Below are 12,062 nucleotides of genomic sequence, written 5' to 3' on the forward strand. Positions count from 1 at the left end.
AGTGTTTGTACAGAAGCGTTACAACATTCTCTGTCTGCAAGATCTTGGCCCTGGATTTATCTCTGACCTTGTCACTTCATTACTGCCTGACCTGGAACAAGTCATTTCACATCTCTGTATCTGTGCCCACGCATAAAATAGCAATTGTTTTGTCGTTTAATTGAAAGTCCCTATGTCTGTGTAAAGCAGTTTAATAACTGTGTTGGTTTTTATTGGCTGTCCATGCAAATGCACAGCTGACAGGAGTTAGAAAGGAGAGCCTGGTGTTGTCCACTGGTAGCTTGTGTTTGCAGGATGATGTAATCTAATATATGTATAGTATATGTATAAGTATACTACTTATGAAACTCTGATATGAAGCCCCAGTCTTAAGTCTCCTCTGTGCTGTTGCATTACTAGAAAATGGTGCTCACTTTCTGCCACCTTTCCCCAGCTGAGGGATCAGGTCTCCTGTTGATCGGGTCCTTGCCTCACCTGAAGTCCCAGTGCGCTGAGGGGGCTGTGTTCAGTCAGAGCAGGAGGACATATGTAGTACATAGGGCTACGTTTCTGTGTGGACTATGTGCCACTGCCTGGGGTTCTGTTGAGGCTGTGCATACACTATATTGTCGTATGAAATAGCAGGGGTCTCGTGCTAGTTGGCATCATTTCAGCTGACTTGTGACGATGCAACTCTTGTCTTCTCTTGCCATGCGTCCTGCAGTGAATTTTATGAGCCTAATGCCCTGATGATGGAAGAAGAAGGTGCCATCATTGCTGGGCTCCTGGTGGGTTTGAACGTCATTGACGCAAACTTCTGCATGAAAGGAGAAGACCTGGACTCGCAGGTACTGGGTGTTCAGTTCATGGTTTTTTGGCTTGTTTAAATTTGCACAGTTTTCCATTGTAGAGGACTTGGGCCAACTGAGATTGAAGCTTGTTACTGTGTGTAATGGAAGACTAACACAAGCTTCTTACTGTGATTGTGTTCTTTGGTTAGAGTCATAGGCTCATTTAGGTTGGAAAAGACCCTTAAGATCGTCAAGTCCAACCGTCAGCTGGCGGGGCTGAGCTCAGAGACTGGGGATTTTGGTTTTCTCTTCGCTGCGGTCTGCATGCGGGTCACTGGGGAGCGAAACGTCACAGATGAGAAAGGAGGTGACAGTGGGGAAGATCTGAGCCAAAATGACAGAATTGAGAATTCACTCATGCTGTGTGATGAGATCATTGTAGCTGTTTAACAGGAGAAAGCGAACCTGCGTGCACTTAAATTCCAGCTTGCAGGAGCGTATGTGCAGTCATGATGACGGGAATGTTTTGTCCTTGTGTCCCAGGACCTGCATGCCAACTTGCTGCTTATCCTAGTATATATTTGCTTGAAATAAGCCGAGGTTTCATTAACTTTGGATAGATTGCTGGTTTAATGAATCCTTGCTATAATACAACGTGTACTGATGTTTTAACTGAATTAACTAAGTTTTGATGGCTAAGGACAGTGTTTAGTCTCAGGAAAAGAGTTCAATGTAAAATGAAAGCTTTTCTTTTCTAGGTTGGAGTTATTGATTTCTCAATGTATTTGAAAGATGGGAACAGCACGAAAGGCAGTGAAGGGTAAGCACAGGCACAGCTGGCCTGCTTCTCATCTGTCACTTGTATTCGAGTATTTCAAGTTAGATTTTTTGTTGAAAAGCTATTTAGGGTGAAATTCAGTGAGGTGACTCTTCTCGACTCTAAATGTAGTGCAAAACCAAGTACCATTGTGCTCATAGAACTGTTGTCTGCCTGAATCGTCCTGTCCCGTGTGTTACAAAACACTGGACGGTCATGCGGCGAAGGCAGTAGCTGCACGTTCCGAGCGGTGGTCGGCAGCAGCTCCGTGGAGCGCAGGCGGCGCGCGGCCCTGCGCTGCGTGTGCGGCACAGGGCCCTTGGGCCCCGGCACCGGGCGGCCGCGTGCGCCGGGCTGAACCGCGCGTCTCTCTCACAGTGACGGTCAGATCACTGCCATCTTGGACCAGAAGAACTACGTGGAAGAACTGAATAGACACTTAAGGTAAGATGTGATGTATTTTTTCTCTATTATATAGTATAGCAAAATAGAGAACAGGCTTTTATAAGAGACGGAATTACTGGTTGGTTGGTTGGTTTGTTTTTCTTGAACAGTGCTACAGTGAACAACCTGCAGGCCAAGGTGGATGCCCTGGAGAAATCCAACACCAAACTGACCGAGGAGGTGAGTGTGATAGAAAATGATCTGATGTTTTGGCCTTTTGGAACGGGGGATTAAAAAGGTGAGAGGAGGTAATTTCAGAATTCTGGTGTACATAATGACTGATGACTGAAGGAACTGGAATAACTGAACTGCCACGGAATTACAGTGGGTGTTGCTACTAAGCACGAGGTGGAAAAACAACTACATGTTTTTGTTAAAAACCAAAAGCAGATGAACACGCTAAATCCTGTTGGAACCTTCACATGCTTTCCCACTTTTTGGAAAATGTTGAAGAATAAGCTGAATGGTGGATGTGGTTTTGAACGCGGTACAGCTGATGTAGGTTATGAGGCATCCAGACGTGACAAAGAAATTTGTACATGTCTGTTTATTAAGACAGGTGCAGAAGTTTACAGTATAAAGATAATAACTGAGGTGTTTCAGTAACTTTTTCTCTAGCCTGTCACAATTTGCAAGAAAGAAAGGAAAAGCTATCCCTATAGATGAAACCTCATTGCATCGGAGCGTGAGAAATGGTTGGTACGTGAGTCACAGGTGTAACGGGTGTGGTAAAGCTGGTCTCACCGTTCATCAGGAGTGGTGTCAATGCAATAAAATCTTTCCCGTCAGTAGCCTGACAAATGGGCTGACAGTAGGTCTCATCCTGACGGTTTTACACTATCGCTGTACCCGTGTCACTCAGCAGAATGGCTTTGACTGGGATGTCTCAGTGTCCTGCAGCGAAGTGTGGAATAGAAACTCTCTTTTCCTTGTTGACCCTCGTTAAAGGAGGTCTGTGTGTGTGCTTACTGGACATAACACCAGTATTCCAAACGATGAGAAGCTGTGGTGGTGGAAATGAGTGTATCCACTCTCGCAGTTAAGGATTAAGACATGGGTTTTGGATTTTATTTAGTTTTTAGTTTTTAAAGGGTGGTCTGCAGTAGAGGCTCCCTTTGCTGGTGCTGCGATACGTGGCTTTTGATGTGTTACCTGCAGAGTGGGTGCTGTGTCCATTAGGTGTGGTACGCCTGAGATTAGTGGCAAACGTCGGCTGAAGTGGTTTTTGATTTTTTTAATGATGTACTTGCTTGTGTCTTAGTGAAGTCCGCAGACTGTTCAGAGTAAGAATGTAAGCGGCGCTGGAACACACCGTGCCAAGCAGCACTGCTCACGGGCTGTAGTTAACAAACTGCACCACTTGTCACATCGCTTTATGTATTTGACTTGAGCTGTACCAAAGACTTGCACTTTTATCGGATAATTTCTCCTTGGGTTTGTCACTTAGTGACACTGATCTCTTGGAATGTCACTGGGCTTCCCTTGCGTGCAAGGCCTACGTGAGTTGCGATTGGCAAAGCCGGGAGGCGCTTTGTGAGGGTGTTGTGGCCATGTGCTCTCAGCAGTCCGTCAGCCCGTGGCCTGTCTCTGTGGAGTCCCGTGGGGCAGCTGTCCTGCCTCGCAGCGCTGGCGTGTGCTGCCGTTCCGCCTTTTCCAGCCCGATCCTCCTCCTCCTCGGCTGTCGTAATGCTTCTGCTGCCCAGATGCTGGAGCATCCTCCAGCCCAGGTGCTCTACCTAGCGCTGCACCCAAACTGCGCAGATTTAGAAACCCATACAAGTATTTATTCTCTGGTAATTGAATTCCGTTGCTAGAAGTCAGCGTAGCTGTCAGGTTCTCTTGGGTTTTTCCTTTTTGTCACCTCTGGCAAGGGAGGGGGAATGGAGAGAGGATTCCTGTTGTTGACCCGAAGCAGTCAATAACTTTGCTGAAAGGCAGGACCTGGAATAGGTTGGGGAGGCTCTTATTTAGCCAGTATTGGAAATGCATTGCACTGGCACTAACCGATGTGTTTTCAGATGTGCTCTCTGTGGTGGAGACTCAGTTGTCTTCTGTCAGGCCAAATATTTTTTTCTCCCTTGGAAGGTAAAAAAAACGAGTCCAGAAAATGTGTCTAGAGAGGAAAAAAAGAGGTCAAGTATGTGTTTGATGTGTTCCTGTTGTTCTGTTTTGTTCACAGCTTGCTGTTGCAAACAACAGGATTATTACACTGCAGGAAGAGATGGAACGGGTTAAAGAAGAAAGTTCTTACATCTTGGAGTCCAATCGTAAGGTTGGTGTGTGTGAACAATTGCGGTTGCAGCCCAGAGCTGGCTGGGAAGCAGCTGTTTCAAAGAGACTTGATTTCCCTATGTATCTAAGGCAAACCCTGCGGTAGCTGAGCGGCTCCCGGCGCGGCCTGCGCGGCGGTGGCAGACGGGCCGGGCCATGCTGGTGCAGCGTGGGCTGCAGAGCCGCGGGCTCCCGCCGCGTGTTCACGGCCTGATGAGTTATCCTGGGGGGCGGCAGGAAGAATTGGAAGTAGCAGTTGTGCTTTTTTGGCCTGAAACAGTTGCCTGCTTTGGAAATCAAGGGGCAGCATCTACCATTTTTTTTACTGATTTAACGGAAGTGCTAAGAACTGACAGACAATCTGTTTTTAGTCTGAGCTTGTTTTCAAGGTGGTGGGAAAAGCAGTTAATCAGCGAATGCGAGGGTTAATCGTATATATGACAAGTTAATTGGATGTCTTCATTAACTTAGGTCACTAAAGACAGAACTGCTGATGGACAAGCCCTGACCGAGGCACGAAAACAGTTAAAGGAGGAGACTCAGCTGCGACTGGTGAGCACAATGGGGGCTTGGGCTCGCTACAAACGGCTTGTTCATGTAGTGACTCCATGTCAGATGTTTGGCGGGGGTTATTGTCATTCCTGCCTGCTTCAGCCGGATCCCAGGCCATCCTGGCAGCAGTGATGTGACTTGTGTGGCCCCATTGATCAGTCCGAGGGCTGTTTCTCACACGGGCAGTGCCGTGGCGCGTGCGGCTGTGACGAACCCCCGCGGCATGAGGGTGTCAGCACCGAGCTGCAGTTCAGTGTAGCCTCTCCCGGGGGGTGAGGAAAGCTGCCCCGTCACGCCGCCCGGCCCTGTGTTCCAGGACGTGGAGAAGGAGCTGGAGGTGCAGATCGGGATGCGGCAGGAGATGGAGCTGGCCATGAAGATGCTGGAGAAGGACGTCTGTGAGAAGCAGGATGCGCTGGTGGCGCTCAGGCAGCAGCTGGATGATCTCAGGGCCCTAAAGCATGAACTGTCCTTTAAGCTGCAGGTAGGGAAATAATTAAATCGAATGCAGTGAATTCCATGTAAAAATGGTAGATCTTGTTCTTTTTTTTCCCATATCTATTTCAAAGGTGCTAGGTCTGGAAGGCATACAGGTTATATACCACACTTCTGTCTTTCTGCAAGAAATATGGTACTTGAACAATTGGAACTTGTTGGGGATTAAAGGAAAATGTAGCTGATTCTGACTGTTGATGATCCAAAAATGTATATGTTTGACCGGGGAAAGCATCATCTGTTTCGTGCTGTGTGGGGGTTTTTTGTGCTGTAAAAACAGCCATGGCAGGTTCTGTTCCGGTACGATCTGGTGTTGATGAATACAGTTTAATGACTTACTCTGTGATTGACAAAAGCAGACTGTAACGGCAACAGCACGACAACAGCAACACAGAATTCTCAGAAATAAATACTAAAATAAGTTCTAGAGCAGGAAAAAGTTGCTCCTGCTCTCTCTGAGCCAGTCGTTCTGTGCAAAACAGTTGAGTGACATTAGCAGCTACCGCATTAGTGTGTATTACACGGAAGCTTCATTCATTATGGAATTGCCCTTCTGTGGGTTATATACGTAGCCTACACCCATAGGGCAAGATGCTTGTCCTTACAATATCAACCCAGCGTTTGCTTTTTGAGCTCCTCTTGTTTCTTTGGCTTCTGCCCCTTTCATTTCATGTGCCACATGATTTACTGTGGCTTATTTTGGTTTTCCTGCTACTTAAAAAACCCACAATGCTCCTTTTTCCAGAGTTCAGACATGGGAGTGAAACAGAAGAGTGAATTAAACAGCCGTTTGGAAGAAAAAACAAATCAGATGGCTGCCACCATCAAACAGCTCGAACAAAGGTAAAGAAAGAACCTTTTACAATAACCACGTCGTGTGTTTTGTGGCGATACTGTTTGCTGAGCCGAGTGGAGCAGAGCTGGGTGAGGACAGCAGTCGTGCTGTGAGGTGCTGGTAGGAGAAAGGTTTGTGTGCTCAGGAGGGCGTCCATCGGAGAACAGGAACGGGGACAGTAAGGAACATAGCGGCTTTGTCTGTTTAGGCCGGCGGCACTCGGGGACGCTGGGCGGTCAGTCCGCGTCAGTTACTGCCTGTGGTGGCACTGGTCAAAATGTGAACTTGGGGAAGTGCTTGCCTGTTAGTGACGGCATTCCAGAGGGAGCTGTGGGTGTTCAGAGCTCTTGGTGCTGTTTGGAAGAATACCCCACACTGAGCCATTCTCCTCGTGAACGGCCAAACGGTCTGAGCCTTGTGCTTCCTGAGGAAGGCGAGCTTGGGGAGAAGAGAACAAGAATTCCTCCTATGAGAGTAGAGAGAGGAAGGTGAGAGGGCAGCCTGGCTGCCGTGAGGAGCTCACAGAGACAGCTCAGAGGTGTGCTGTCCATTTGGACGGGGACAGGCTCCATCCTGATGTTGCTCCTGTGTTGCTGACCCCATGAAGCTAGGAGGGCTCCCAGCAGCCAGGTCAGAGGGACTCGAGAAGGAGCGCGGCTCCTTTTCCCCTTGCTCTGCTCTCAGAACCGGCCTTGCGGAGGTTTGGCCAGAGCTTCAGAACTTCAGGCCCTTTGAATCACCTTGGCTGTGGTGCCAGCTCTGGGAAAACCAGGGCAGAGCACAGGTCTCGGCAGCGTCTATTGAAGGGCAATGGCAATGCACCGAGCTAACACCATTTTAGGGTTTACATTGTGAGCGATTCTTTGTAAAACAGGTCATTCTGTGTGTCAAAAATGTGTATTTGAAAATGTTTTATGATATCTGTTCAGCTAATTGATTTGCTCTTTTTCTCTTGCTGTTCTTATTTTTCCGTTTCCTCCTCATCCTCATTCTGACTTACTTATACAGTGAAAAGGATTTGGTGAAACAGGCAAAAACCTTAAACAGTGCAGCAAACAAACTGATCCAGAAGCATCATTAGACGTTTTTATGTCGGGTCACCTCACAGCTCTGACATCAGAACTCATTTATGAGGGGAGAACTTGAGAATTGCTAAAAGCAACCATTAAAATGTTAATTGTCACCTAAAGTTGATTTGGAATTTGCTGAATTTTTAAAATCAGTGAGTTTTTCTTCAGAGATTTAGAGTCGGGTATAAAAATCCCTAACTTTGCCATTTAAGCTGTGTTGACGTACCGGTGAGTTGGCCAATACAGACAGCAGGAGGGCGTAAGGAGCGGGAGCTGGTGGCTCGGTCCAGCAGGCGCGGTGGTGCCGCAGCGGCAGCGCGGGGCTCGGCGCTGGTGGGTGCCAGCCGCGGTGGCCGAGCCAGTCGTGTCGCGTTGGCCCAGCTCTGAAAGTCAGCTCGTTTTCTGTGTTTACCCTTTTTGTGAAGTAGATGAAAAACATACGTCCCAGAAGTTGTTGGAAGTAGTTGTGTTGTGCCCCGAGCCGTTCCCGCCGAGGTCTGTGCCGCGGTCAGGCCCAGCCCTCTGTAACGAGACTGCTTGCTACGGTTTGCCTTAGTGACGGGGGCTGGGACTTGCCCTATTCCCTGAGCCCCGTGTGTCCAGAGTTAGTAGCTAGGTGTCTAGATAGCGTGGTGCGTGCCGTGGAGACCTCCTGCCCTTTGCATTGCCTTCTACCTCTGCCGTGAGCCCTCCGGGCGTGCGGCGCGGTTCTCGTGCCCCGAAGGAGGCTGAGGAGGGCGCTCTGGAGGTCTCTCCTCTTCCTGGAAAGGCAAGTTAAACATGCCACAAAAAACAATCCCATCTTTATACTCCAGTGTTTAGAAGAAAGAAAAGAAATAACAGAAGAAAGGAACAAAATGCGCAGCGGTGGGGAGTGGAAATGGTAATTTGGTACTCGGCCATTTCTTGTCTCAGTAGTTAGTGGTTTAAAAGGAGGACTTGCCTTTTACTATAAGTTTTTTAATTCGCTTGTTTCTGTTGCGCAATGCAAATGGAATTTGCTAATGAAAGAACAGACAGAGCTTGGAAACAGCTCTGCAAAGGAAAAGTCATCATCGGTTCAACACCCCAGTGCAAGCTCTATGTGACTGTAGCTTGGATTGTTGTAAACTAACACGCTCTTCCCTGTGGCTGCAGAAGTTCACCGTGCTGGCCAGTTGTAGGCTTCAGGTTGTAAGGCATCCTAGAGATGATTTTTATTCTTTTGAGAAAACCAGGTTTTGGGGATTTTCTGTGTTGATGAAGGGACTTTCTGCTCTGGTGAGATGCCTGTAAAAGTTCTTCGGTGCCAGTTCCCCCTTGGTCCTGTGGGGCAGTGCTCCGTGGGGCAGTGCTCCGTGGGGCAGTGCTCCGTGGGGCAGTGTTCCATGGGGCAGTGCTCCGTTGGGCAGTGTTCCGTGGGGAGGTGCTCCTGGGGCAGTGTTCCGTTGGGCAGTGTTCCGTTGGGCAGTGTTCCGTGGGGAGGTGCTTGTGGGGCAGTGCTCCGTGGGGCAGTGCTCCGTTGGGCAGTGTTCCGTGGGGAGGTGCTTGTGGGGCAGTGCTCCGTGGGGCAGTGCTCCGTGGGGCAGTGTTCCGTGGGGAGGTGCTTGTGGGGCAGTGCTCCGTGGGGCAGTGCTCCGTTGGGCAGTGTTCCGTGGGGAGGTGCTTGTGGGGCAGTGTTCCGTGGGGCAGTGCTCCGTTGGGCAGTGTTCTGTGGGGAGGTGCTCCGTGGGGCAGTGCTCGTGGGGCAGTGTTCCGTGGGGCGGTGTTCCGTGGGGCGGTGTTCCGTGGGGCAGTGTTCCGTGGGGCAGTGTTCCGTGGGGCAGTGTTCCGTGGGGCAGTGCTCCTGGGGCAGTGTTCCGTGGGGCAGTGCTCGTGGGGCAGTGTTCCGGGCAGTGCTCCTGGGGCACTGTGGCACAGCCGGGGAACAACCGCCTGTTGCTGAGCGGGTGTGTGTAGGAGCCGCGGTGCAGCCCCGTCCTCCCGCCCGCGGCACGGCCCTCGCTTGGCTTGTTCCCCGGGCTGCGCACTCGAGCAGACCTGCAGACCCTGTTAAACCTCCACAGCGTGCCCAGCTTGAGACTAGAAATTAACCTGCAGTAGCCTGGAACTAGACATGCATTTGAACTACCTGGAGAGAAAAAAAGTGACGAGGGGGAAGCTTTCATGGAGCTATCCAAATAGCGGGTGAGAGCGGCTGACTGCCCTGGCCCTGCCCAGATTCCTCCCGTAGAAATAGGGTTAGGCTGGTTTGGTTTGTTTGCTGTCACAGTAACGCTACAATAAGACAGAATTAAGGGTCTGGCGCATTGTGCTGTCAGCCCAAAGCAGCCGCGCTCCGGTGCGCCTGCGCTGAACCGAGGCTGGAAAGTGCACTAATTCCCAATACGGTAGCTAACCTATGTCGCAAGTTCCAGTTACATGTGTAAAGCAGAAATGTAACCTACATTAAAATCCAATTTGACTTAAAATTCTGTGTACTTGAGGTTTGCTTCAAATCTGGATAAAAGTAATGTTTTATGTTTTTCATCTAATGGCTGTAAACTGTAGTAATAGAATAAAAAGTATTGAAAATCTGAGCTTCTGCCTGGTTCACCTGCATTTTGCTTTTCTTTAAAATATTTGCCTCGTTCCCATTGTTTTCACCATTCCTTGTTTTGGCTTTACCTTTTCACTGCGTTTCTCATTTGTTGGTTAAACTCGGTCTTCCTCCCCACCATGGCTTTTGTTTTTTATCACAAGTTCATGTGGCTCAAATCCAGATTGCGACAGGCGGAGAAGGACCGGCAGCTGGCCCAGCAGGACAACCGGCTCTTCAAGCAGGAGTTCGGGGACAAAATCAACAGCCTCCAGCTGCAGGTGGAAGAGCTCTCCAGGCAGCGGTGAATAAACCCTTCTCGGGTCTGCTTTCTGGGCTGTTCTGATTGCTGTCCAGCAGGAACAGGGCGATCACAGAAGGAAGCAGCGCTTGGGAGCGCGGAGACAAGTGTATTCTTAGAGGCCAGGCAGGCTTGACTTTGTGGAGGTGAAATGATTTGTGAGATGGCAAATCTTTAATATGCGTGTCTTTAAAGTTACAACTAGAAAAATCGGATTGGAAGAAAATGCAAAAGAACTGAGTGGTCAGCTCAAACCACCAGTGAAAGTACAGCCCTCTGTGGCCGTGCAATTTCAGACACAGGTTGCTGATCATCTCTTGGGTGGAAATGGAACATCAGGATATTTTTCTAAACGTGGAAAGATCCAAGGAGGCTTTCTGCGCCTCTGGGTTTGTTGCACGGTCCTCCTTGTGCCAGCCCATCGGAGGTCGCAGGAGCCGCAGCGGTGCTGGGGACGCTGGTGGATCCCGGTGTGCCCGGGCCGTGCTGCAGGTGCCGCTGCGCTCAGGGAGCCCGGGGCGGCCGGCGCTGGAGGGTTCAGGAGCAGGGCGGCAGGCCGGGTTGTCGGGCAGACAGACGGCGCTGTGATCTTTCTGGTTTTTCCAGTTGAAATGGTGTCAGTTTTGCTGGGAGACAACCAAAAAGCTGGAGGCCCAATGCAGAGGACTTGGCGAGGGCTCTATCTCAGTTTCCCTGCAGTGCCATCACTTTACCAGTACCAGGAAAAGAGAGAAACCCTCTCACCTTCAAGTAGAGGAGCACCTCTCCTTCTGCAGGAGAGGCCTTCTGTTTGTAGCCAGGTCACTGCAATGAGTTGTGTAGAAGCACTGATGGATGCTTTTCTGTCCTCCCCTTTTTGCCCCCTTCTCTCCTGGCACAGGTCTTTTGTTCCTTCTTTAAGAAGGTTCTAGAGGCCACCACAAAGCCAGCAAATGGCTTTTGTCAGAGGCGGGCGCGAGGGCCGGTGTGCGCGGGCGAGCTCGGCGCTGTTCTCGGGTGCAGCCGGGAAGGCACCTTCTCTGCAGACGCACCCTGCGCTGCGTCTCTGGGACTGAACTAGCGCGGCCCCTGGGGGAGCATTTGAATAGCTACGTGGTTAGTTTTTAAAAGACTTGCAGGCTTGGTCAACAGGTTTCCCACAAAACTGCTGGAATTAGATGAAAAGCTTTTAGCTTTTCCATCCTGACATAATGTGGCTTAACAACTTATTCAGGGGCAGTTTCCAGCTCCTGAGCTGGGGCCCAGTTGCTCTGGGGAAAGAGAGGATCCGGTAGGTCACTGCCTCTCCGTGTCGAGTGTTACAAAGCCTTTATTCCCAATTCCACCTCGTGATTCTAGGAGCCACCTCGAGCTGGAGCTGAAGCGGGAAAGAGACAGATGGTCCCAGGGTCACCAGCGCGTCCAAGAGAACAAACAAGGCGCAAAGGCCTGGCTGAGAGCGGTAAGGTGACTTCTGTCTTGGCTGTGCTGCTTCAATCTGGTTTCATTTTGCTTGTTTACTTTTCCTGAGCTTTATTAGGCCATAAAGGTACGTACTGTCAATGTGCCACACTGAAAAGAGCTCTGGAACATTTTACATTTGCTAAATAGATACTTTAATTATTTGAGCCTCACATGGACATAGCAGAACTGTCCTGCAGAAGCCGGCTTTCCTGTTCCAGCTGGGTACCTGCGGAGCCTTGACGGTGACTGCGCTTTTCCTTCGGCAGTTTAACAAAATCAAGCGTCATACAGGTCGGATGCTGTGCGCGTTACATCCAAAAGCAGACTGGCTCAGCTTAATTTTTGCATCCTAATAAGGGAAATTCTCTTAAAAAAGGTAAATAGTAAAACTTGGAAGATCAAATGATCTCTTGTGGGCATCAGGCATCACTTGGTGTTCTTTTGGTGCTGCGTTGGTGAATTCAGTGCTTTTTAAAGCCAAGCTCAGTGATCACCTTGAGAGAAAAG

The 12,062-nt window shown here is 49.6% G+C and overlaps 1 protein-coding gene across 10 annotated transcripts in view; it reads left to right on the forward strand.

Annotated features, from left to right (window-relative positions):
* Window positions 1-12,062, forward strand: part of RUFY3 (RUN and FYVE domain containing 3) — a 43,816-nt gene that overhangs the window by 25,435 nt on the left and 6,319 nt on the right. For 6 of the 10 annotated variants that reach the window (XR_010472596.1, XM_065062890.1, XM_065062885.1 and 3 more), the window contains 10 exons: window positions 704-827; window positions 1,529-1,590; window positions 1,966-2,031; window positions 2,142-2,211; window positions 4,211-4,303; window positions 4,774-4,854; window positions 5,171-5,338; window positions 6,095-6,192; window positions 9,996-10,115; window positions 11,451-11,553. Coding sequence is in view for 8 of the 10 variants with exons in the window: in XM_065062890.1 (XP_064918962.1) it covers window positions 704-827; window positions 1,529-1,590; window positions 1,966-2,031; window positions 2,142-2,211; window positions 4,211-4,303; window positions 4,774-4,854; window positions 5,171-5,338; window positions 6,095-6,192; window positions 9,996-10,115; window positions 11,451-11,553 (985 nt within the window). In the remaining 2 variants the exon portion in view is untranslated. Of the gene's footprint in view, window positions 1-703; window positions 828-1,528; window positions 1,591-1,965; window positions 2,032-2,141; window positions 2,212-4,210; window positions 4,304-4,773; window positions 4,855-5,170; window positions 5,339-6,094; window positions 6,193-7,192; window positions 9,813-9,975; window positions 10,116-11,450; window positions 11,554-11,773; window positions 11,932-12,062 lie in introns of those variants that run through there. The other 4 variants (XM_065062893.1, XM_065062892.1, XM_065062888.1 and 1 more) reach the window with 3 other exon arrangements.

Source organism: Columba livia, chromosome 4 (assembly GCF_036013475.1).
Source record: "Columba livia isolate bColLiv1 breed racing homer chromosome 4, bColLiv1.pat.W.v2, whole genome shotgun sequence".
NCBI classification, from domain to species: Eukaryota; Metazoa; Chordata; class Aves; order Columbiformes; family Columbidae; genus Columba; species Columba livia.